This window comes from Mixophyes fleayi, chromosome 4, assembly GCF_038048845.1.
Source record: "Mixophyes fleayi isolate aMixFle1 chromosome 4, aMixFle1.hap1, whole genome shotgun sequence".
Taxonomy (NCBI): domain Eukaryota; kingdom Metazoa; phylum Chordata; class Amphibia; order Anura; family Limnodynastidae; genus Mixophyes; species Mixophyes fleayi.
In genome coordinates this window covers 172,708,975-172,735,782 of record NC_134405.1, presented here as the reverse complement: position 1 = coordinate 172,735,782, position 26,808 = coordinate 172,708,975, and the positions used below count along the sequence as shown (strand labels likewise).

Here is a 26,808-nt window from a genome sequence, read left to right as displayed (position 1 = left end):
AAAACGGTCAAAGATGGGAAAATTAAAATGTGTTCAACCGTGACTAGAAAAAAAAATGATTATGGCTGTTTGACAGAAGGCAATAAAAGGAATATGTATTTCAAAGCAGACATTCCAAGAAAACAATTGTGTTTAAAGGAAAATCATTAGCAATAACCCATAGAAAAACAGGAAATGTTAAATTGTCATGTCGGATTATTTGTAAAAGCAATTCATAAAAAAACAAAAACAAAAAAAAAACTGTATTAAACAGAAAAAAACAACATTTAAATCAATGCTTACCCTGGTAAACATGTCTATATAATCTACCGTCCAATCAATACCATAAAAATAAGTCACTTAGCAGGACAACTATGTAAGGAAGGACTGGCGACTAAACCAATTCCAGTCACATTAGCCACCATTTCATGGAGTTTCAAAGAATCCATACCACTACTTAACATTCAGCTAAAGTCAATAATATCATTGTTACTTATTTTTTTAAAACTTGCTATAATTTAACTTTTTAGAAAAGTTACATTTTTTTTGGGCTTCTGATCAATAACCTAGAGAGAATTTTGAAGTTAATTGAACTTCAAGCAGTTTGTACACACATGTGGATACTCAAAGCACTTACTACTCTGCAGGAAACATTGCAATGAATAGTGATCTGTTAAATGTGCAGACATTTTGTATGGAGAATTGCCTGGATCAATAGTATTTTAGAAAAATGGTTTAGGTATAGTGTTAAGAAAATAGTGCTAACCGTGAAAACAAACATTTTAATTAGGTAAATAGATTTTATTATCAGTCTGCATAGCATAACTGAAAAGGATTCTTTGTGTACTGATATTTCTGTTTATAAACTAGTGAAACCATTCCCAAATCCTCAATACTTAAAGCTTAAAAGGAAATAACCAAGGAGTGATTTTCTACAGAGACCCTCCACCTCCAAAATATAGTGCACCACATTTACGCTGTCCCATTCATTTCACAATTAAAAGTCAGAGAACAAAGTTGCCAGGTGAGGGGTGTGAAGGGGTGGAACATGGAATCCAAGTAGTTCAGCTAGGTGAGATGTGGATGGTCCCTGTAGACAGTAACTCCAGGATTAACCTCTCTTTCAAAATTGATTTTAAAAGCACTGTAGAAACTCTATGTTCAGGGCTTTGCTTGCTGCCCTGTCCAGGGGTTTGCTACTGGAGCCACTTGGTCAAACCAAATACTTACCAACTATGCAAACTGCACACCAATGTGATTCCCTCAACTGTAGGAAAAAAGTTGCTAACAAGTGTACTAAACTTATCTGAAAAATTAACAGACCAATTGATAGGATTTGTTTCTGGAACCAATTATTTTAATTTGTATTCCCTAATAACATGCTCAAATTACATATATATTCTTCTATACAACTATAGCTAAGTAGTTGCTATTTGGTTCATACAGTGGTTTTAGCTAATGCTGATGTTAAGTTCTTGTTTTGAGATTTGAAAATGTTATAGATTAACAGAATTTTCCACTTTAACAGTTGACCATTACATTCTTAAAAACCCCCACATATTTTACTTTTACTATTCAGCTAAAGTGTTAATTGAGAACAAGCCTTTGCACACGAACGTATCCATAATAAAATACAACAATGGAAACAAATAAATACCATATACCAGTGGCTTCCAAACTTTCTCAGTTCGAGACACCCTTAAGGTCTTCATAATATTTTCAAGGCACCACTAAGCCCAAAAAAAAAATATTTACTGAGCAATCCCGTTTTTTAAGTAGTTGAGTCAAAATAACGTAGCAGGGAGGGGGGCGTGGCCTAACTGCCATCTAGAATGGTCACATCTCTGTGGAGCTCTATGGAGCTCTGCACAGCCAGAATTAAATTGGAGGTTATCTGCTATCACCCGATGCCGAATGGACTGCTCTCTGCTACGCTGACCACCTGAAGCGGCTGACCTGGTATCACAGGAGGGCTACTACAAGCACACCGGTGGACTCCCCAATTTCACCCTTCCAGAGTTCCAGGGGCAGCTAGTGAAGTAGCGGAGCACCCAACAACCCCGCGGTCCCCCACCTATCGCCTCCTTCCACTCTTCACCCACGGAGCAGCACAGAGACACATTGCTGGGGCCAGTGGTTAGGCACGGAGTCGGATCGTGAGAGTCTCCTCCGGACGGGTGGTGAGTGGAGGTATCATCTAACTGCTGATACCAAGGACGGGCTCCCTCTCCAGATGAGTCTTCTTTGGGGCTGGTAATTGCTCGCTGGTGAACAGCCGGAAGTCCAGGCCACCATAGCCTCCTTCTTTTCCGGCCTCCTGTGCACCACAACGCATGCGCAGTGCCACACTAGAGCTCAAGTAATCTCATCAGCACTGCTCTGGCACCACTTAGAGCATGTAACGTCTAACTTCACTTAATCTTTCATTACACAAACCATATAGGTTGCAGCACTGAATTGTTGTAACCTACCCGCTCTCCATGCCATAACATTTCTTATCTGATTTAACAATGGTATTGCTGGCGCTTATAATTTGTCTACTCTGAATTTTTCTGGACATTTTTCCGTCCAAAAAGGTAAAACCTAACAAATCTGTACCTCCAGTGAAATTCTTCGGCACTAGTCCAGCCGCATCTTCGTCTGAAAAGGTAATAGCTCAATCCACAGCATGGCAAACCCAGATTTCACAACTCACCCCGTCACAGAGAGAGTCATCCAGATATCTGTCTGAAACACAGGCCTTGGAAATGGATGGCCCTGTTACACTGAGATCCATTCAATCTCTCATCAGCCCTCAAAGCAGATATTACCTCTGAACGCAGAGCATCCATTAAGAAATTAAAGCTGACGTGACTGCTATCGGATTTAGAACAGATCATCTGGAGCAAAAATTTTAAGGAATTGGTCTCTTCTCACAATGATATAATATCTGCCCACGACCACTTGCAGGAGGAAGTAAATAGGTATACAGGCAAACTGGTGGATCTTGAAGACAGGTCACGGCGCAACAACATAAAAATACGAGGCATACCCGACTCTGTCGCTAAGACTTCTTAAAGATCGGATCCACCGCCTCCCCAAGGCTAAGAATGCTCAGACTACGTCACCCAAGAATACCCTACTAAGGGTCCATTTCTACGGGATTAAAGAGCAGATTCTAAGAGCCTCCCTACCCTCTTCTCCATTCCGCGAGGAGTTAGGGGATCTTCAGCCATTTCCAGATATCTCTGCGGCTACATTGACAAAGCACAGGTCGTTTTTTCAGATAACATCAGCTCTAAGATCGGCTGGCAACCAATATAGTTGGGGTTTCCCGACTAAGCTTCTTGTCCACAGAAATGGTTCTCTTGTGGTCATTTCGTCACCAGATAAGGGCTTATCGCTATTGATAGAATGGGGTATTCAGCCACCAGACCCATCTGTTCACACCAAGATCAGCCATGTCTCTAAAGAATGGTCTACAATCAACACGAGTCTTTCCCTGTCCGCTGCTCTTCCAAGAACAGAGTTGTTCATACTCCCCATGTGTTGGCACAATTGTGAATTTTGTATCCTTTCAAATTGGTTATATTCTTAAATGCCTCAGTGAGAATTTCTCACAATTTGGCACCTTGCCATTTTTCCCTCTCCCCCTGTGGAGGTATTGGTCTATAGTTTAAATTTGCCTACTAGGATCCAGCACCCTGTCGTTACAGTTGTAATTGTTATTCACATTTTTCATGTGGTTATGGTTTAATTTGTTATGCTATTAGTATCTCCTGTCATTCTTTTTTAATTATGGCACTAACTGCCTTTGTAAAGAGATACAACTGCGATTATAATAGTATACTAAATAGTTTATTATATATACACTATGTTTAGAAGGTTTTATAGTGGGAGCGCCCAAGGCCCAGGCGCACGTCCCCACATATATACTTCTTTTCTGTCACTTCTTTTTTTCTGCTTAGTGGCATAAGTAATAGGTCCCTTATGGGTACTACTTCAGTTTCCTTATGTCCTTGAGTTTCCCCCTTTCCTACTGTGTCCTCCCCTTTGTTTCTTGTCCTGTCAGAGACTGTTTGAGACGAAAGTCGCCGAGACCGGATCCCTGGGTACACTATTATGCTCAATCTAATATTCTAAGTTAATGCTTAAATTTCTCTCTATTAAAGCAAAGGGTCTGAACTCCCCTAATAAACGGTGAATTGCCCTTAAAAGTTTTGCATCCCAAAGTGCTGATAATGTAGCTATACAGGAGACCCACTTCTCAATCCATTCCCCACCACAGTTCCATAATTCTAAATACCCCACTTGCTATACTGCATCAGGTCCATTTAAGAGAAACCGTGTAGCCATTTTGATGCCCTTTTAAATTGGAGAAACAGATTACTGACAAAAATGGTAGATACCTAATTCTAGTTCGGAAAATTGGACACCAGTATTTCACCCTGGTCTCCTTGTATGCCCCGAATTCTTGTCAGATCCTATTCCTCAGGAAGCTTTGCCAAGCCTTCCACAATGTTAAACATGGAATGCTATTGTGTATGGGCGATTACAACGTGGCCCCAGACTCAAGGTTAGATCACTCCACTTATCCTTCCAAAACAGTCTATGTTGTCTTTTAATACTGTCTCCTCAGCTTTTTCTCAATTGTTAGCAGAATATGACTTGTATGATGTGTGGCGGGCCTATCAACCAGGTTAGAAGGACTACACATATTTTTCTCATGTGCATAATTCGTATTCAAGAATGATATTGTGTTATCTGATAAGTGGTCTCTCCAACATATTAAAATAATTGACATGTTACCCATTACATGGTCAGTTCATGACCCTCTGGTGTGGCAACTGGAGTCCATTGCTGGAGACCTCCCTCTTAAACCTGGGAGACTGGCTGATTACATACTGGCCGATATTCAAACTAAATGTGGCTCGGGGGGGGTTCCTACAAGCCATTGCTACTCTGTACACTACTCCCTCAGCAAGGGTCTTCAGCAATGGGTTCCTCTCTTCTGCCTTCCAGATTGCCAATGGCACCAGACAAGGCTGTCCTCTCTCCCCCCTGATCTTTGCTTTGGCTATGGAACTCCTGGGCGCCAAGATTAGACTGGCAGATGATGTTAAAGGGACTGTCATTGGTGCCTACCACCACCAGCTTTGCCTCTTTGCAGCTGATGTACTCCTATTTGTTACAAAATCTGATTCATCTTTACCCACCTTGTCTCGAATTTTGCAGGAATCATATTATAAGCTCAATGCTTCTAAATCAGAGGCACTAGGGGTGGCCCTCACACATGACTCTCTAAGTTCCCTAAAATCCCTGTACAAATTTCAATGGTACCCCCTAAATATGACATACCTAGGCATACGTATTCCTCCGGACCCTACTTAAAATGTTTAGAGTAACTACCAGCCATTATTGAGACAGTTTGGGAAGCTTACCAAATCCTGGGCAAATATTGAGATCTCTTGGATGGGCAGGTTAACAGCCCTAAAAACGATGCTGCTTACGAAGATCCTGTACCTATTCCGCTCTATCCCCTACCTAGTCCCTATATCCCTCCGCAATAAGTTCTACACCATCGCATTTAACTTCATTTGAAGTAATAAGCATCCTAGACTCTCTAGAGAGTGAATGTTTAAATCCAGGCTAAGAGGTGGCTTAGCCACTCCTAAATTGGAAGCTTATCAACATGCTGCTCTTCTTGACCAGCTTATAGATTGGCAGGCTCCTTCCTCATTAAAACCTTGGGTGGCCATTGAACAACACAGCTCCACCCAATTCCCATTGGCAGACCTCTTGTGGCTAAATAAACAGAGTAGACCTAGCCCAGGTTTCACACGTAGAAGTGTTAGAAACTCCCTTATTGTTTGGGACAAGATGATGACCCTGTCGTCGGAATACCATCTTCCTTCCTCTAATCTCTCCACTATTGCAATGTCACAATTGATCCCAGACCTTCGCCCCAACTTTTGGTATAGGCAGGGTGCCAGACGAATGCAGGACCTTTTGGAAGGAGGGTTACAACCCCCCTTCTCACATCTACAAGCCAAGTATGATATTCCATCCCAAGATTTCTATAAGTACCTTCAGGTTAGACACTGGACACAATCTCACCCCTCAAACCCACCGGTATGGAGGCCTGCCCACCCTTGAATCCAACTGGCCCTTTCCCCTGCTTCCCATGCAGGCGGCATCTAAACATGGTACCAACTTCGCCTGTCTTCTGTTAATAATCGGGATCTGCTGGTCCAAAATGTCTGGAAAACCGAAATGGAGATTACTATCTCAGAGTATTATTGGGAGAAAATTTTTCAAAAATGTATATAAGATGTCAAAGTGTATTATTAACCACTCACAAATGATGATTAAAGTGGTTCATAGGCTGTATTTTACACCAGACAGGCTCCATAAAATCTGGCCCTCAGAATCCAAATATTGTTGGAGGGACTGTGGTGATACTGGTACGCTTATGCACATTTTTTGGACATGTTCTAAACTTCAACCACTTATGGGCTGAAATTTTCCACCTAATATTACAAGTCCAACAAAACCAATTGGTCTGTCAAAAAATATTACACTCACTATTAAACACCAAGTTCTGCCACCACTAAGATTTAATTTTAGAGCCAACACTCTTAGGAAGTTTTCAAATACTTCTTTACAGATCCCGAAATGGAATGACAAGCTAATTTAATCAGTTACTGTAATCAAAACAATTCCCTGCATACATGTAACCTTATAAAAACAAAGCCTGACAAGTGAATTTCATTAAGAACCCAAAGACAGAACGTTATTCAATTAAAGTTTAATATGACAAAAAGTCACAGTGATTATTGAACAAAAATGGTTTTCAGTCTCAATTATATTGAGAGGCCAAGGATTACAGCAAATTCACAGGAAAGCCTGCATGCGACCACTGAAATAGATATTTTATTTTTGTCTGAATTCAGACATTTTTATGGGATGGCAGCAATTTTGAGTGCAATAAGCAAGTGGAAAGTAGATTCAAGCAGTATATCAAAATGTGCCCATCACATGTCAGATCAAATCAATTTCCTGAAAGATATGTCACAGGGTATGTAGATCCCTTACACAATAAAAAAAAAAAAAGCAACATTACAACTAATGCTAAATTCTGTATATAAAAAAATATAACTTTTTTATGACATTTATAGAGAAATAAAAAGGAGAGTACAAACAGGTCAACTGTCCATGATCATTAATTAAAATGCAGCTCAAAGCATGTTGCTGGGCTTTTATTTATTTTTAATATAAAATCAGATGAAAGAGCCAAAAAGAAAATACTTACGTTCCATGAAGCAGTGGATCAAAAGGCGGATGTTGTGCTCCATAGACATGTTGAATACTGATTTGCAAGAAAAAAAAATGAAAAAAATGTCAGAATAGAACTTGCTATACAAAAATAATTTTCAAAGATTAAAAAGAGTTTACAAATGGTTTTCCATTCTTACTAGACAGTTCAATGACGTGTAAAAAGTCTTGTGAGCAGCACTATAGCACAGTGTTTAGCATTCCTGTCTCACAGCACTGGGGTCATGGGTTCAATTGGGTGCTCCAATTTCCTTCCACAGTCCAAAAACTACAATGATCGGATAATTGGCAACTGACAAAAATGGACAACAGTGTATGTGGATTGGGAAAGTGTAAACTCCAACGGAACACGGATGGATGTAAAATATTAAATATTCCCTGCACAGTGTTGCATAGTATGGTGGTGCTACATAAATAAACAACACTAATACTACCAGGTTCATGGCTAGATCACTGGCTGAAGTAAATAAATGTACACCCAGATAGCACACAACTATTGCGAGGGATGGCTATATTTAGGAATATATATATATATATATATATATATATATATATATATATATATATATATATATATTTTATATAAAAAATAGTTTAGCAGATTATATGATCGAATGCTTGCTTACAATTAGTAAAGCCCCAACTGGTTCTCCTAGCCCAAGGTCTAAGCAGTATGGTTTGCTAAAACAAATATGACTCGATGAGTGGGTCTACATACAAAGCACGCTGTATTGGTGATAAAAGAAAGAACATTTCCACACAAATAAAAATAAATAATAAGTATTGGGGGTCTTTGCAGTGATGCTATTTCCTGGAATAAACTGTTGACAGATGAAGCAAACACACTAAGAACGCACAGTAAACAAGTCTGGTATAGTCTACTTGCAACTGGTTTTATTTAACATTTGCAGGATACCCATACCAGGGCTAAGACAAAAGTAAGGTTATAAGCATCAGTTATACAATTGTCCAGTACTTGCTAAATTGTGATTTTAGTCCCAAACTATCAATGGGGAGCCATGTACCTAGTCTGCAATACAATTCACTTTTCACCCAAAAACTTGTGACAGCGATTAACTTTTGCAGGTACAGAGCTTGAGGCCATGGCTTAAATTCCGACCACCGAACCATCTGTGTGGAGTTTATATGCTTCCTCCCACAGAACAAAAAGATACTGGTAGGTTAGGTTGATTTCTGACAAAAATTGAGCTTTGTTTGTGTGATAGGGAATTTACACTGTATGTCCTAATGAGGACAGTGACTGATAATACTTAGCATTTACTTATGAAATGCTGACATATTATAAGGAGCATAATGAAGAAAGAAGAAGGAGGGGTTACAATTTAAACAATTTTAGTTTAAAGTACATTTAGCATAATATTCACATTATGAGCACTTTTTAAGCACTAACAGAAAACAATGTAAAATCTAGAAATAAATGTATAATAAACTATGCAGCATATCTATTTAATATAATTTCTGAAATTAAAGGGGAGATTCACGGTACACATTTTTATCCAATTACAAACAGCTATCTAAGCACACCAAGGTATCTTCACGGAGTACCTACACTAAAAATAGTTCCACAATGCATTGCTAACTAGTGGAGCGTATACCGTAATTTCTTTCATGAAGTGAAATAGTTCCACATAGATGTAATGGTACAGAATTTGCATAGGACATAATATCCCAGCCTAGAGGAGTATCAAGATATTTTACAGAGTGGCCATAATAAAAACAGTGTACTAAGTGAAGAAACATGAATGATGACAATTTACATCAATTAGCTCTTCAAAATGTGAGTTTTACATTTCAAATACAGAAGAATTATTATATTCCAAAAAGGTCTTCATGAAGTTTTGCACCTCAACATCCAATAAAATGCATGCTTTACAGATTATAACAATTTGTAATTTAAAACAAGGGTTAAACTGACCAAGAAGGGCAGTTTACAAAACTAGATAAAATAAAGTTTAAATTCAGTGAGAGTAACAATGCACCTTTAAAATCAATAATGTTATATAGGTCTAACATGTCCTCTTAAGAACAGTGCTGAAGCCATTTAAACCATAAGCATAATATATACTCACTAATAATTTGCATTCCACCCACACAATAAATTTACTTGTAAATAGACCAAGTAACCATATATTCCTGTCACCAGAAGAACATTTAAATGCAGAAAGCTCATTTAGCTTCCTTATGTGAACTGAATAAAGAAGAAAGCTAGGGATTTAAAAAATAAAAGTGAAAGAGAGAAAACTCATTAGTAAACAAGATAAAACACACACCAGTGTTATGACAAAGTCAGCTTAGAGTAGTTTACTTCTATGACCAGAGCCATTTTGATGGTATTACGTATTGTTTTTCTCGGAGAATTTTTTAATGTATTAATATGCCCAAGCAAATGCTATATTTTTTAGGATGGTGGTTTCTTATACGATATAAAAAACAGAGAGAGAACGATAAAAATGTGGGTTACATAGAGCAATTCCCAGGCAGTATCAAGATTAACCTACATGTATGCATAATACCTATTTAAAAAAAAAACAAAAAAAACAGTATTCTACGCCTCCTGCATTTCTCACATCATGGAATCTAAATGGACTTATTCAGGAATTTTTATGATCAACAGAAAAAAAAAAATCTAGAGCTCCATTTCCAAATTTGTTTTTAATGTATAGTCTATAACTAGAGCTGGGAGAATGACAGTCAATTCACATTGTTGTGTGGTATGGATAGAATGAGACCTGGAACATTTAATGCAAAATTCTGCCAGCAAAACTTTACGAAACTGTTCTAAAAAATGTTATCTCTAGACAACCCTAATTAAACCCTGGTGCAATCAGCTGTCATCAGTGATTACTTAACACACTGTAATCCACCTATGTACAATGTAAGTGTTGCAATTTATTTCAAATTATCAGTGAGAGGTCCAACATTTGGTTAGTTCATTTCCAAACAAGAGCTTCATCTAGAAAAAGATAAAAGAACCTTTGAAGTAAATACTACGGGGTAAAAAGTTATTTAAAAGTACCAGTTAGGGAAAGTATATAAGAAGATTCCAAAAAACTATCCTACAGAGCGCTGCTAATATCAACAGAAATAAAAAGAGAGATTAAGGCACAAACTACCAAAACTCCATCTGAGACAGCAAGCTCACCAGGTAAAGGTAAACCATAAAGTAACAGCGAGTAAAGGTGGCTGCCCACTGGCATCAAGACAAAACAAAAAAAAGTTACAGAGATAAGATTGGTGCATGAATGGATAGAAAGCAAAAACAATGATCCTAACCAGGAAACCATTACAAACGTAATATATTTAAATATTACACACACACACGCAACCTACATACCATTTTTCTTTCTGATGTCTGAAGACACAAACTCAAATTCAATTACATCATGTATAATCATGTATATTTAAATTGTTTTAAGATGCAGTTAGAACAATATATAGTTTTTATTCTGTAGGGCGGCGGTTCCCAACGTGTGTGCCGCGGCTCCCAGGGCTGCTGCGGCGCTGTCACTGGGGTGCCGCGGGCCAGCCCTAGAAAAAAGAAAGCAAACAGAAACTTACCAATCCACGCGGCGCTAGGACCCTGCAGCCTCCTCTCTCCCGCAGCTGTCACTGAATATCGACGTCAGTGACAGCTGCGCGAGAGAGGAAGCTGAAGGGTCCTAGCGCCGCGCGGATTGGTAAGTTTCTGTTTGATTTCTTTTTTTCTATATCTGGCGCGGGGCAGACAGCGTGAGAGAGGGCAGAGGAGGGCGACAGCGTGAGAGGGGGCAGAGGAGGGCGACAGCGTGAGAGGGGGCAGAGGAGGGCGACAGCGTGAGAGGGGGCAGAGGAGGGCGACAGCGTGAGAGGGGGCAGAGGAGGGCGACAGCGTGAGAGGGGGCAGAGGAGGGCGACAGCGTGAGAGGGGGCAGAGGAGGGCGACAGCGTGAGAGGGGGCAGAGGAGGGCGACAGCGTGAGAGGGGGCAGAGGAGGGCGACAGCGTGAGAGGGGGCAGAGGAGGGCGACAGCGTGAGAGAGGGCAGAGGAGGGCGACAGCGTGAGAGAGGGCAGAGGAGGGCGACAGCGTGAGAGAGGGCAGAGGAGGGCGACAGCGTGAGAGAGGGCAGAGGAGGGCGACAGCGTGAGAGAGGGCAGAGGAGGGCGACAGCGTGAGAGAGGGCAGAGGAGGGCGACAGCGTGAGAGAGGGCAGAGGAGGGCGACAGTGTGAGAGAGGGCAGAGGAGGGCGACAGAGGGCAGAGGGGGCAACGTGAGAGAGGGCAGTGTGCCTGGATGCAGAGGGGGCATAGAAGTCCCCCTGTCAACCACACATCTTAGACTATACATTAAGTTGAGGAGATTTGTACTTTGAAAATTAAGATTGGAATTTTATTATTCATAGCACTTTTTGGTCCAGAGTAAGATTGCAAACTACAGCCAAATTATACATAAGATGGATATAAATCATTTGCAATAAGCAATAACTTTGAATTCTCAAAAACATTTTTTGACTAAGTTTAAACGATGCTAATATATCATAAATTTCTCATAGATAAAACTAGCAGCCAATAGTATGCAGCAGGAAAATTATATTTCTTATTGTACATCAACTGGAGGCAATTACAGTTATCTAATAATGGTGTCAGAACATCAAAATACACCTTATTTATAGGTCTACTCTGTATTGCTACAATACATCTTTATAGATTTGAAAAAAGGTTGGGACCATGGTAACTGCTAGAAATGACATCGGTTACAGTTTCTGGAATTGCAGAAACCTTTTCCAGGTGATTAGGGAAGGGTTTTATTGGGTTGTTTTTTTTTTGCTGTATGACACTTTCATGTTGTGTCTTAGCCATGTGTGAGTGTCAAAAAATTTGCTAACATGAAAGTAGGCAGCCTTACAGAACTGTAACTATATCCTATGGCTGACAAACTGTTAAAAAGAATAATATAAAAACAGGCTTTTGATGTGATGTAACAATGTTAGTTACCCCTGATACGGAGATGTGCATCATTTAAAAGTTTTTGATCCACAAAGTATTATCAATAGGAAACGGAAGGTATTGTTTGTTCATGACTTTTACACTCAGCCAGCTCCAGGTAAATGAGAATATTGGAAGGAAGGCTCTTTGAGGCAATGAGAGAAAAATGAGGCAAGAACTATAGCATTATGACAAATAATCCATTACCATTTCAAACCATCCATTCTACTAAATACTGTTAAGGCCTTGCTTATTTGGTTACAGTTTGATAATGTACGATGATGGTTTACCATAACATGTTGTATATAAGCTTGCATGTAGTCATAGAGTGGCCAAGAGGAAGGTGTCAGTACCGCTCAGGGTATCAGAATGAAGGAATAATGGCAGCGAGCGGACGACTTACAAGACAAATGTGCCCTTGGATCAGGTACCAGGAGACCTCAATGAGATAGTGACAGAAATATGTAAATAATTCCAATAATTTTATTCTATGGAATAGGATCCAGAAATATAGCAGGAAAAAATGTTATTGGGTTAAAAGTATATATACAGACACAATATTCCTCAAGAGCATAGGAATAAAAATAGACCACAGCAAACCAAACCATATACACCCAGCTATTCACTGATAAATAACCAGAAGGATCAGAGTCTTTGTAAATCCTTACAGGAGGATCCGATAACTGGCAATCTGTCCCCCTTGGCATCCAGCGATATTCCAGTGGAGCAGGTAAGTACTTTTAAACCAATAGCATTTTTTCCTGCTATATTTCTGGCTTTTAGAGATTACCACAGGAAAAATAGAGGAGATATAAGACTGAGCAGACACGGATTTCAGCCTACACATCTAGCATCATGGTACATAACATGTAATACAAATGAAAGGTAGCTTAATGAAAGAGTTTAACAAAAATACAACACAACAAGAAATTGTCACAAATGTAGCACATCATCAACCTGATGAGCACCAGGTGAAAAAAATCTTTAGCAATCAAATGTCATCAACATCACCATTTATTTATATATAGCGCCACTAATTCCGCAGCGCTGTACAGAGAACTCATTCACATCAGTCCCTGCTCCATTGGAGCTTACAGTCTAAATTTCCTAACATACACACACAGACAGAGAGACAGACTAGGGTCAATTTGATAGCAGCCAATTAACCTACCAGTATGTTTTTGGAGTGTGGGAGGAAACCGGAGCACCCGGAAGAAACCCACGCAAACACAGGGAGAACATACATACGCCACACAGATAAGGCCGTGGTTGGGAATTGAACTCATGACCACAGTGCTGTGAGGCAGAAGTGCTAACCACTGAGCCACCATGCTGCCCAATAATGTCAGGAGGAATGCACTGGTTGGAAAAAGTTCAACTTCTATTGTTCAGAAAGAGCATTTTCCACACTTCATGAAGTCAGGTTTCTTGCAAATGGTTATAACAGAGTTTTAAATGACCAACCATTTAAAACTCCAGCTGGAACCACTGAATCAGTAGTTCCAGTTGGAAACTAATCATGTGCCAACTTGCCCAGGGGATGACTCCTGTCGATGAGAAAAACATTCCCCCAAAAACTTTGTAGTGATGGAACGAGATGACTTCTTGTCCTGTTCATAATCCAGCCATGTTTTTGCAGAAAGGTTAATCACCAGACCAAAAGACAGGCAGGTGAAACAAAAGTGTTGGCACATGACTCAGAACCTGAGGATATCCTGTGATGAATTGCAACAGGGTTATAAAAATAAGACAAAACCTATTGAATATCCTCAAATCCAGAACTGCGCAAAAGGCTTCTAACTATTTTCTGACATAGAAAATAAAAACATGTCTTGATCTGAGGGAACAAGAGGAATTATTTGGTTCTTTCTTAAAGTTAGCAGATTGTTGTTTAAGGCTTTCAACTCTGCTGGGGTTCATGCACTCTTGGATTGGACAAAGAAGTTTCCCTTAGGATACTGATGGAAGTCTATCTTGTACACATTTCTTACAATGTCCAAAATCCATTGATCTGTGATAAAGATTACATATTTTTGCATATTGTGCGATTCAGTCACCTGCTGGTGTCAATTGAGACTGATCCTGACAATAGTCATTGTGGCATCCTTTGATTTTGTCGTCTTCTCCTTAAGTCTGCATGCCCAAAAAGACTGTTTGGAAGTTGTAGGAACATTCTGTCTGGTTCATCGCCTTCCTAGACTATTACTTCTTACGTCTTTGAAATATTGACAGTACTAGGACTATTTTGCTCTCTGATCCTGTGGCAAGCGGTTAGATTTATCTCCAGAAGTCCTCTGTATTATGGGGTCTAATTTTTGTTTCCAACAAGCAGGTATCCTTCAAATAGCATATTGGCTAGACTATTTTTGACATCTGCTGCCCAAAGGCGTCACCAGAGTGCTCTCCCAGCCACCATTGGTAATGCCATTGATCTTGATGAAAAAGCAATAGTGCTTCACGCAAAAAAAATGTCACGCCTCTCTGAAAAACTTCAATACATTTCAACAAATATTGACAAATTATGTTCTTTTGGATATCTGCATAGAATATCGCTCACCACAACCTGAGTCACCTAGCAAATAAGGCAATGGCCACACTTGACTTCACTGTGGTTCCAGATGAAATATGACTTTTTTTTTTTAAACAACTTTCCATTTTTCTACCCATGGGGTCCCATAGAGGAGTACCAACTTCAAGTGGGATAATAGTTCTGCCAGACATTGCTAGTTATAGCTACATCTTCTTTTGGAACCAAGCTCCATTTGTGGCCTGAATTTCTCTCTTTTAGTTAAACTGAAACTTTTCCACATGTGCTAATTGCCTATGAATAAGTTTTTAATTTTAATTTTTCATTCATCTCCATAGAGTCGTACATGGGTTTTGGCAAAATTTCCACATTATCTATATTAAACATCCTAGGTGTTTCTTTACGTTCTCTCAATTTATTAGACGAGTCTTCTAAAGGCCTTGTCGAATCAGACTCCGATTAAGAGTATCTATCTTCAAATACCATACTCATCTGTGACCTTGCTCTCCTATGCCTTGCATAGCACACAGATACTCCTGCTTCGTCCATTGCCAATTTTTTCACTAAAAAGACGACATTATACAAAAGACCACTTCAGGTTCGGTTGTTAAAGTTTTATTACATGCTCCGCAAAATCTATGTTGTTGTACTTTGCTCTCCTTTTCCCTTCCACAGGCTCTACAAGAGTACTGAAAATACTGGATTTTTGCTGAGCTAACTACGAGCGCAATGCAAGAAACAATAAAGCACCCCTAAATTAGGGGCCTAACTAGAGTAGGTGCTATTCAGCTGTTTATGGTTGAACTCAGGCTCCATCCTGCTCTAGATATAAAGCTACTGCACAGTAACAGGCCTCGATGCTGCAGGAACAGGGAACGACAAGAGCAGTTCTAAGTTCTATTTGCACCTGGTACTCCATCTTGGCATCCTTTAAACCTCTGACATGGCACGCGTGATTACAAATTGGCGTACACAGTTTGAATTAAGAACTAGACCTGCTCCCAGGTAGCAGACTAGAGTATCCTTGGTAGCCAAGTCCTCGGCATACACTACAGATGGTATGTCACCGGGACCACAAAATAGGCAAGGCCCTACACTAAAGAAAAATAACACTATTTGGACCTACCTAACTAGAGACAGGAAAAGATGTAGATCGAGAAAAGGAGCTGCATTATATACTGTTTGGGGAGGGTGTAGTATGTCACGAAAGCCAGATAATGGGAATGGTCTTTATCTCTGCTAGAGGGACAGTTTACCCCCAGAGAGGTGCGGAGTCTAACGAAGGAGAGGTGTTTACCAGGGATTTCCGCAAGGAAATATAATCTTAGCTGCTCTTAACCACAGGTCGCGGTCCTCTAGGGGGGGTGGAGCAGAAAATGCGCAGAACCACCAAGTAGCTGTTAGGCAGAATAGAAGTAGTAGTGAAGAGATGAACTGCAGAGAGGTGGAGCACTGAGGTCCACACAGGTGTTCTAATGCTGGAACAGAATCAATGATGAGCGATGCTCTGCGGTGATAAAGCTGGGAAGCAATGAGCTGCACCATCCACGATGTCAGAAACAACAGGAGTCAGAGGGGATGCTTCCTATCAGGTAGAGAGACCTAATGATCTGACACTCATTAAACGGAGGAGGGTCCTTGTAAAGGGAACTGGCTGCAGATGATCCGATCACTGCAGAGCAGAGGTTTTGAAGACCACTGGGCAAGATGGCGTCCGATGATAGAGGAACGCCAGGCTGAGCAGCAGATAGCGGTAACCAAGGGAAACCAAAGAACACAATGAACAACACTGAGCTAACCTGGTGAGATGCGCGATATTTTATAGTCTGTCTATACCTAAACTAGAAGGAAACTAATCCACTGTGATGGTTACCTCAGAGGACTGAAGAGGAAATAAGTGTTCAGGCAAATATATTAGTTTATTAACGATGACACTTACAGTATATTACTCTCAGCCAGGAGGTGACCTGCCACTAAGGCACCTAGCTGTACCACATCGAAAATAAGTGTAAAAAAAAAAAAAGGGGTATAGCAGTATCTGATCTTCCAAGCAGCTGCAAGTATGGATATTATCTTTTCCAACCTTATAGCTTAAGAATAAGGGTGAATGCATGACTTACGTCTTTTCATCTAGTCCTGATGACAACTCTCCCCACTTGTTTTAGCAACCTTTACCACTTAGTGGTATGAGTGGCCACCTTCATCCTATGTGCAGCGCAAGATACTACACCTTTGGTCACAATAAAATAGGCCAGAGATTTCCTAACCAGTTGGATCTCTATAATGTGCCTTACTTTCCATCAACCACAGCAATCACTCTCTCAGCAGGCACCAAGTCTTCACTTCCACTGTTGGACGAGGCACCAAAGTGATCATGCTGCCAATAATAGTCTGATAATATTTTGGTTTGTTAACATGCATGTCCATAAATCTGTGGAGGGGGGAACTGCATTTTGGCCTGTGTGTGAGTTGTCATTTTCAGAACACACTACAAGATACCCACGTGATCTGAAAGGGATATAACTCTGACTGTGGGTCAAATGGATGTTGTCTAATTTGGCCACCCACATTTGTGGCCAAATTGGTCAATGATCTTGTTGCTTGGATTTATAGTGTGCTTGCAAGTTTGGTTATTTACATTTTTACAGATATTACCTGTTATCTGATCACTTGCAACCTACCTTCATATTAGACATGTCACTCATACAGGCTATTTTCTTTTATTTTTATTTTTTTAAATCAGAAAAAGTTTTAAATAAGAATCTTCATTTTGTATTTTAAAACAAGAACAGTAATAAACTAAGCCCTCACAGGGGCATCAACTGTGTCATGAAGATCAACAGTGAGTTAAACAATGACAGGAGGCATAAGCAATCAAGTATGCCGTACATGAAAATACAGGGAAAACAAAACATATTAGCCTTGAGGCTGCAGAGAGAGTGTCACCGGCTCAGTTAGGGAACTTCGCAGAGTAGAAGATATATATAGCAAAATTAATCCACATGTCAATAGTGCTGGATCATGTGAGCTGGACACCAGTGTTCTCCTCAGCACCTATTTCCCGGGTGCTCTGCCCGGCTGTTTTTACTTGCTACCTAGCTTTTGGAGCCCAATAGAATCCCATAATAGGATAAACCATTGTTTCCACTATAAGAATAAGCACCACGTGAGCACTGCAGCCAGCAGTGTGCATTAGGACAGGTCAGACTGATGGTCTGACAGATGTGGGTAATACCCTGCAACATTTTTAATTATTACTGCAAAGTAGTACAACTGCCCACACTCGGCTACTTCTTAATGGCACCCGACTGGAAACATTTTCTGGGGAGAACACTGGACACAGTCAGGTAAAATTAGGTAGGTAGGTAGTGGCTGGGTACCTGACCGGGATACATTACTCCAAGACGTCCACCTCCCGCAACACCTCCAGTTCACAGGGAGAGGTCCTCCATCTACACCATCATTTCTCACACTTGTCAACCAAATTACAACCCATATACATAATATTTCATGGCCAACAGCATCATTGACACGTTCAATCCAGACCCTCACAGATAGCCTCTCCAAGGCCACCCATTTCCTGGCAATTATAACTTTCACTAACATGAACAGCGTGGTGACTAGCTGTCTGATAAAATTATGTGTCTTCCCCACCAGGTTCCAAGCCGAAAAGACATAGTTTAGGACCGATGTAAGACACTCCCACCCCCAGTCATACCACACAGTCCACAAACTCACCCCATGATTCCATATTTGCGTAAAGCCATCTCCTCTCCCATCTTTACCAACTCACCAAAAGCCAAATAAAGCACAAAGGGAGTCATACCCAGAGCTAGCAGTGACTAACAGATAATTGGCAAATTTTGACAGCCTGAGAGGTCAAAGGAGGATCACGTGTAGTACGTCTAACAACCAGGAAAAACAGTCGGTAATGCTGGGAACCAGTCTCAAACAATAGAAAATCATGCAAATCAGTGCCTCTTCGAGACAACAGTCACATCTTAATATGCACCAATTGAGAGGCAAAATAATAAAGGCGGCAGTTCAGAAGGCAAGCCCCGTGCTCCGAGACCTACATAGTGTAGTAAACCTAATTCTGGCCCTTTTATCTGCCTACACAAGAGACAAAATATAGCGATCATTTGTGCCAAAAACAGATTGCTGTAAGACATATAAACGTCGGCTGGAGGATCATGTTCATAAGACTGACTCAACTTGTGACCGTTAGCAGCAACTGCTTCCACTAGAGCACTCGATTTTTTAAGTAATCAATCTGCGGTGGAATATTATATTCAATGTAACAACCCATGTCATTGGAAATCCATAAACCCAGGTACTTGAGCCTGATGGTACATTGCAGGGGGAGCTGAAGAGCTGGGTTCAAAGCCGGATTAAGGGGGGTCACAGGGGGCACGTGCCCCGGTCCCCCTCTCCCCGAGGGCCCCCCGCATGACCTCACCTGTCAGTTGCTGTCAGATGCGGCGGCCCTACTGTTGCATGTGATCCCCCCTCTCACTCAGTGATAGGCCAAACATTCGGCCTATCACCGAGAGCTCTTGTGTCACATGGGACGTGCACCACATGACAGGTGCCGTCCCATGTGTTAAGTCCTGCAAAGAGCTTGCGGTGCGGATGGAAGAAGGTAAGTGTTATTAGTGTGTTATGTTTGTTTTATGTTATGCTAGGTCATGTCAATGCGTGTTATGTCAGAGTGTGTGTGTTTGTCAGCATTTGAATGCAGTGTGTGTGGGGGCCAGTGATTTAATGCAGTGTGTGCGTGTGTGGGAGGGCCAGTGATTTAATGCAGTGTGTGTGTGGGGGCCAGTGATTTAATGCAGCGTGTGTGTGTGTGTGTGTGGGGGGGGGGGGGGGGGGGCAGTGATTTAATGCAGTGTGTGTGTGGGTGGGGGCCAGTAATTTAATGCAGGGGGGGGGGGGGGGAAGTGATTTAATGCAGTGTGTGTGTGGGGGCCAGTGATTTAATGCAGTGTGTGCGTGTGGGGGGGGGGAGTGATTTAATGCAGTGTGTGTGTGGGGGGGCCAGTGATTAAATGCAGTGTGTGTGTGGGGGGGGGGGCAGTGATTTAATGCAGTGTGTGTGGGGGCCAGTAATTTAATGCAGGGGGGGGGGGGGGGCAGTGATTCAATGCAGTGTGTGTGTGGGCTGGCCAGTGATTTAATGCAGTGTGTGTGTGTGGGGGCCAGTGATTTAATGCAGTGTGTGTGTGTGGGGAGCCAGTTATTTAATGCAGTGTGTGTGTGTGTGTGTGTGTGTGTGTGGGGCAGTGATTTAATGCAGTGTGTGTGTGTGTGTGTGTGTGGGGTCCAGTGATTTAATGCAGTGTGTGTGTGTGTGTGTGTGGGGTCCAGTGATTTAATGCAGTGTGTGAGTGTGTGTGTGGGGTCCAGTGATTTAATGCAGTGTGTGAGTGTGTGTGTGGGGTCCAGTGATTTAATGCAGTGTGTGTGTGGGGGGGGGGGGGGGGAGTGATTTAATGCTGTGTGTGTGTGTGAGGGGGCCAGTGATTTAATGCAGTGTGTGTGTGTGGGGGCCAGTGAATGACTGTAGTGAGGGAGGGGGGGGTTGTCTTAATATAATATAGGTAGGCTATTTAATTTAATTGTGGAGTGCATGTGGGGACTAATTATTGGGCGCTATTTTATTTGTGGGGTTATTTAATTTAATAGGTGGTCCTATGAATTTAAGATGGAGTAATTGGACCTTTAATTTAATGCTGGGGTGGTGCGCTATTAATTGATTGTGGGCTGTTTGTGGAGAATGAGGTATATTTATTAAATGTGATTATGAATTATTTGATGCCTGGAATTGTAGTGGGAAATGGTAATATTTGTTAAATGTAAATGCTATTTAAATTATTGTTGGGGCTGTTTGGAGGGAGGGAAATATGTTTATATATTAAATGTGTTTGCTATCTAATTTCAGGGTTGGTTGGAGGGAAAGAGATCTATTTAGCAAATGCGAATAATAATATTTTAATGTTGGGGGCTGGAGGAAGGCCTAATTATAAAACGTGAGTGCTATTAATTTAACACTGGGACTGTTTGCAGTTTTCTAAATTTTATGTACCCATTTTTTTTTCCCCAAATAGGGCCTCCAATATTTCAGGATTCAGACAACCAGCAAATGAGCTAAAGTAACCAGCAGCCACAAGTGGTGACAGTGAGAAGAACAGGTAGGAGAGAGCCGGACAGTCTGCCAACTGTCCTGAATCTGATGGGACAGTCCCGAATTTGGGTGACTGTCTCGCTTAGGACAGTTGGGAGGTATGTCCTGCTTCACGTGTGCTGCTCGTGAAGGCAGAGCTGCGTGCACCTAACAGTAGTGCACACAGTATTGCCTGTTTATTTGTCTAAAATTATAACCATGCTACATCATAGGGGCCCCCCTGTCTAAAGTGCCCCGGGCCCCCCAAAGCCTTAATCCAGCTCTGGCTGGGTTAGTCGGGCAGGATCCTCTGAGCGGAGATATACAAAACTTATCCCAATTGACAGGTAGCCCAGAGTATTTTCCAAAAACATTAACTACCCGTAGGAGTGCAGGGAGAGAGTAACGAGTATTCGATAAAAACAGCAGCATGTCGTCAGCATATAAAGCAATGCTGGACGTCCCGGGACCCATCCTTAACCTGCAGTTGTCCAGATGCGCCCTAATGACATGTGACAACTGTTCAATGGCCAGGGTAAAAAAAAAGTAGGTGACAGGCGGCAATCCCGCCTCGTACCCCAGCTTAAAGCAAAACCACAAGAAACAAACCAGCTCACACAAAATCTGTCCATATCTGGAAGAGTGTTCCCAAAGGCTTTCCAAAATGAAACTTGTACCAAAAGTGAAATTGTATTTAACTGCATAACATACTTAATTTACAAAAAAATTAAATAGACATTCATATACAATATCCCATATGTGCATATATAACATCTTATGGAGATCTTTGCATAAATAGTTCAGTACCTTATACACAGATATATAGAGCGGTATAGACGCAAAAAGTCTGAATAGGTAAAAAAGGCAAGTGGTATATCATGAGCCTCAATGTCCTGCTGATTAATTGAGCAAATAGGTACTAATGGTGGATCAAAAGTCTGTTTTCAGTGGTAGTTGAAGGTCGAGGAAAGTTCCTTATAGGAAAAAAGATTTGTTCCAGGAAATGTATCAAGGTGATGGTAATACGTAGGTATCGTCCTTTCCCAGTGGGTAATAGGAATATTAAGCGTGCCTCCCGTCAGTCCAATATGTTGTGAATCAATGAATGTAGGAGGCAAGTCCACTAGGGTCACACGGTAGCAGGGTAAAAGCAAACCAGACTTACCCTATTATGGGCTTCATTGCAGAGGAGCGGTGTTTCTTTTGGGATCCCTCCGTGTGGTCCAAAGCATGTAAGTAGCCAGATGTGGAAGCCTTGATTGTAGGAGCAGTAGTAGCCACGGCTAAACCAAGAGCACATGCGGCGATTTCGAAGTATGAAAGCCATTCACTGTTTCCAGGGTTAGAATAACTCCGTGGCAGCTGAACTGACACTTTCAGAGAGTGTGTGTTAGTATCAAACGTGTTTCACTGTGCAGCTTCGTCAGGGATGCAGATGCCATATTGGATTTGGTGGGAGGTTTAAATAGAGAGGAATGAAGTAGGACTGGTTCGGGTAGAGTCTAACAACTATTTGTGCATAGGAGGATTGTCAGGTTTCCTGTCCCATAGGATGATTGTCAGGTTTTCCACTGGGAAAGGACGATACCTACGTATTACCATCACCTTGATACATCTCCTGGAACAAATCTTTTTCCCTATAAGAAACATTCCTCGACCTTCAACTACCACTGAAAACAGACTTTTGATCCACGATTAGTATCTATTTGCTCAATTAATCAGCAGGACATTGAGGCTTATGATATACCACTTGCCTTTTTTACATATTTGGACTTTTTGCATCTATACCGATCTATATATCTGTGTATGAGGTACTGAACCATTTAAGCAAAGATCTCCATAAGATGTTATATATTCACATATGGGATATTGTATGTTTTGAACTCATGACCCCAGTGCTGTTAGGCAGAAGTGCTAAAAAGTTAGCCACTGTGCTACCCCAGAAATACAGAATACAGAAATATTGCCCCAGAAATATTTTTTAAAAAACACATACACACAACAAGTGCAGTCAAAGTGTGATTACATTTAACCTTACTGGTGTACTAATAACACTTTGCGAGTTATTTGTTTAACAATACATACGGATGACATACAAATATGTAGAATATATTTTATAACAGTAGTGATATAGTTATTAGTATATTTGTTAAATACAATGCACAGACCACATAATCCAGGTCTTACAAAATTCAGTATAAGATTATACAACATGAGGGCTGGAAAAAATAGATTTCCACTTCCTGTTTATGTTATATATACCCAGGATCTCACAAGCTATCATGGGGGAGGGGGGATGTATTGGGTGTAAACACTGGAAGAGATCTCTCAAGGAAATGTACTTCACCAAAATGTATAGTGCCCACTAAAAGAGGAGGGGAGAATCAAATCACTGTATATAAAACCCACCACTTAAATGGCTCGTATCTATTAAAGACATAGCACGATTTCTGTCTTGCACGCCGTAGGATGTCTATTACTACTTATCATGAAGGAATCCTGCATTGTAAAAAGTAACAGTTGACTAATCCTTCCTCAGACAGTACTGCTCTTTATGCAAACATTTCCATGGGTTACGCACCTTCCCGGTACTCTGGAGACGTTTCTCTTCCAGAATTGTTTTCTACCTGCGTCGCTAGACATCCTCCCTGCACATCACCGATTTTCCGTGGTTATTCAGCAAATCGCTACCGGCTGAATTATTTTGCCGAAAACCCTATCCACTGTGACTGGGAGCCGCCATGTTTGGCACAGCAAGAATCAACACCGCCATTGGACGACTTGACATGCTGAGGAATACTATCCAATCAGAAGTGACAATGCTCGGTAACACGGAAGTCAACAAACTTTTGCCAGGTCCGTGTATAGAATATGACGTTTCGCACAGTACTACCCCCGATTGACGTCCAATTATTGTGTAGTAAATGTAAGCTGAGAAATAAAACATGTCTCCGCTGAAGAGATGCGTCGCCATCTTGTTGGTTATCATATATCGTATTTGAAATAGTTGCATAGGAAACATCTTTTCCACAGGTAGTTTCTCAGTCTTAGGAAAATTCAGTAACATGCTTGAAATATTTATTACGCTTATACATAACTACAACATATTTCACCCTTTCAAGTCATGCTTCAGTTTCCAAATATATTCAACTGCATACGGCGTAATAGGAACCTATAACTGTTTACCAATTAGGGACTAAAAGGGAGCAGTCAGTGACTATTACGGGCCAAGCAAACCTTAGATCAGATGAATTTGACGGGTTTTAATCCCAAATTTCTGAGCCTTAAAGGGGTAAAATCCATCTTATTAAAAAAGACAAAAACAAGTTTGTTTCTTTTTTTCCACAAATTGTATACAGTAACTGTACTCAAATACATAGCATCCATTTGCATACATTTTTAAAGTGGGTCTAAGAAAGGGTTAGGACCTAACCCTTTCTTAGACCCATTTTGTCTTTGACTACCTAACCGTTGGTTAGTCAAAGAAAAAATGGCACCTTTATTTGCAGTTTGAGGCTGTATTCATTATGTGTTTCCTAAACACACTTTTGTGGGGGTGTCACATAGTGACAGTAGCATAGTGCTGCTAGAAGGCCCAGACCTTTACTATTGAAATTAATTGGTTTCTTTAAGTCTGTGACTAAAAAAGCACCAGCATGACCTGAATAATAGTTCTGAGACCTTCTAAAGTGCAAGCTGTCAGAAAGGTAGACAGTGCTTGTAAAATAGTTTGGTAAGTTTTATTAAGGGTCAGATTTTGAACCAGCGATCTTTAGATACGCCACTGCATACCTCCCAACAGTCATGATTTGGGTGGGACAGTACTGATTTGAGGGGTTTTCACAGGGGAGAGGAAATTTGGGAGGTATGTCCCATTCACCGCTTTAAAGGTAGGAAGCACTGGACACACCCTTGGGACAAGTGACCACTCCCCTTTTTTTGTACACACACCACCACCACATAGGCTAATATCAGGCTTGGTGGCACTAGCTGACCGCCTGTTCAGTCTTGGTAAAATAGGATCCTCTCCTACTGTTACGAGTCACAGCAGCTCCAGCACCACCGCGGCTCAGTGTTTACACTCCAGCTGCGTCCCAGGGCGTCACTTCTCTCTTCTTTGTCCCGGCCATCACCAGGGAAACTGCCGAGACGCTTCTCTAATCAGTGTCTAGTCTCAGCAAATATGGGCAGCCAGATGCGTGCGGATTCAGTGCATATTAATTAGCAGCTCCTGGGTAGTAATTATTCAACACTGCAGCTCTGACCTCTCATTGGTCAGTTTGGGTATTTAGGGCAGGGGGGGTTTGGACTCTGCTGGTTATAGTGTGGATTCTATTTGTTGCTTACCAGCTCTGTTACTGTGTTCTGTGGATACTTTGGTACCTTTGATTGACTTTCTGCTGTGATCTCTGGCTTGTTAATGGACTCTGCTCTTACTCTGGTTGCCCTGACCTGTGGACCTGTTTCTTTGGATATTCCTGCTTGCTGCCAGCCCTGACCCTTTTGCCTGTCTCTGACCATTCTGTCTGCTACGGACCCCTGACCTTGACCTGCCTTTGACCATCCGCTCCATCTTTGATACCACCTCTTAACTTCCAGCTGTGGTATTGCACATAAGTTTACACTATGCAAGAGTTGAGTCCTAGGGGCATCCAAGTACCTGTAAGCGATATAGCTCTACGGGAAAGGCGGCTGCAATAGGCAAAGACCTCTGTCATCCTCTGTCAATAACCGCTAGCCATAACACCTCCAAAGTTGAAAATGCCTATATCTAGTTCATAATAGACCTGCAAAGAGCAGCAGAGCAGCCGCAGGATAGAGCCCAGGTGGGTCTCAGGAAACTAAATACAGAGCTCAGGAAGCAGAGGAGCTTGGAGAGCTTAGGAGAGGGCCAAGTGAGGCATATGCATGATCGGAGAGAGTAGAGTTCCAGTAGAGACCTGTAGCTGAGAGACAAGAGTCCTGAGAGTTACTAGAAGACTAGAGTTCTGAGTAGATTAGCTGCACACATGTTAGAAAGAGTTGAAGAAGTGAGGCAGTGACCTGAATGGGGCTATATGTTTATTTTTTTCAATTTGTGGTTTGCTATGAAGTAAAGCACTTTTACTTTGAAGTTTGTTGGCTGGAGATCCTTAACAGGCACCCAAACACTGCAGCACTGATTATTGCTGCTACCTGAGTTGATTCCCTGGCAAATACAATCACAATATATATAGATATACAGTGTGTGTGTGTGTATATATGTGTATATATATATATATATATAAAAAGTGAAAAAGACAAACAGGCGCTTAGTGAACAATCAGAGATACCACGTGACAACGTAATTAATAATTAAAATATCACATACAGTAGGCTGCTCCTCTACAACATCAAATTGCAGATGTAACACCTAGATAGAAACGACACAAAAAGAGAAGCGCCAGACATAGTGTGATAACATCAAAATAAGAGTCACATCCAGACACTCTAAGGTTGATAAAATAGGGTGATTCGTTTGTCAGAGGTTAATTCCCTCAGTATTTCAACACCTGATTTAGATGAGCTTCACCTCTTTAACAGGAGGTTAACATTTAAACTCCAAATACATTGGTAAAATAAGTATAGTGCGTGCATGGTAGAGAAAGCCAATTTAGAAGATAATACAATGATTAGCCTCTCAAGGGTACATTCCCCCAGACTTTGAATACTTTCTTAAACAGGAACTACACAACTAAACTCCATATAAATAGAGTCAATAATGCGTGCATGAAAGACAGGCTTATTATAGGATATATTCCAATTTAATTACAGCCTAGATCCAAAAAAAGCAATAAAATGCCCGTACATCGGGTAAA

At 41.1% G+C, this 26,808-nt stretch overlaps 1 protein-coding gene across 6 annotated transcripts in view; it reads right to left on the bottom strand.

Annotated features, from left to right (window-relative positions):
• Positions 1–23,788, bottom strand: part of TBC1D22A (TBC1 domain family member 22A) — a 470,079-nt gene extending 446,291 nt beyond the window's left edge. For 2 of the 6 annotated variants that reach the window (XM_075208864.1, XM_075208865.1), the window contains exons 1-2: positions 23,553–23,788; positions 7,271–7,327 (exon numbers count right to left, since the gene is read on the bottom strand). In XM_075208864.1, the coding sequence (XP_075064965.1) occupies positions 7,271–7,327; positions 23,553–23,614 (119 nt within the window). In that variant the 5' untranslated portion in view covers positions 23,615–23,788. The remainder of the gene's footprint in view (positions 1–7,270; positions 7,328–23,552) is intronic. The other 4 variants (XM_075208866.1, XM_075208867.1, XM_075208862.1 and 1 more) reach the window with 3 other exon arrangements.
• Between the last annotated feature and the right edge of the window lie 3,020 nt (positions 23,789–26,808).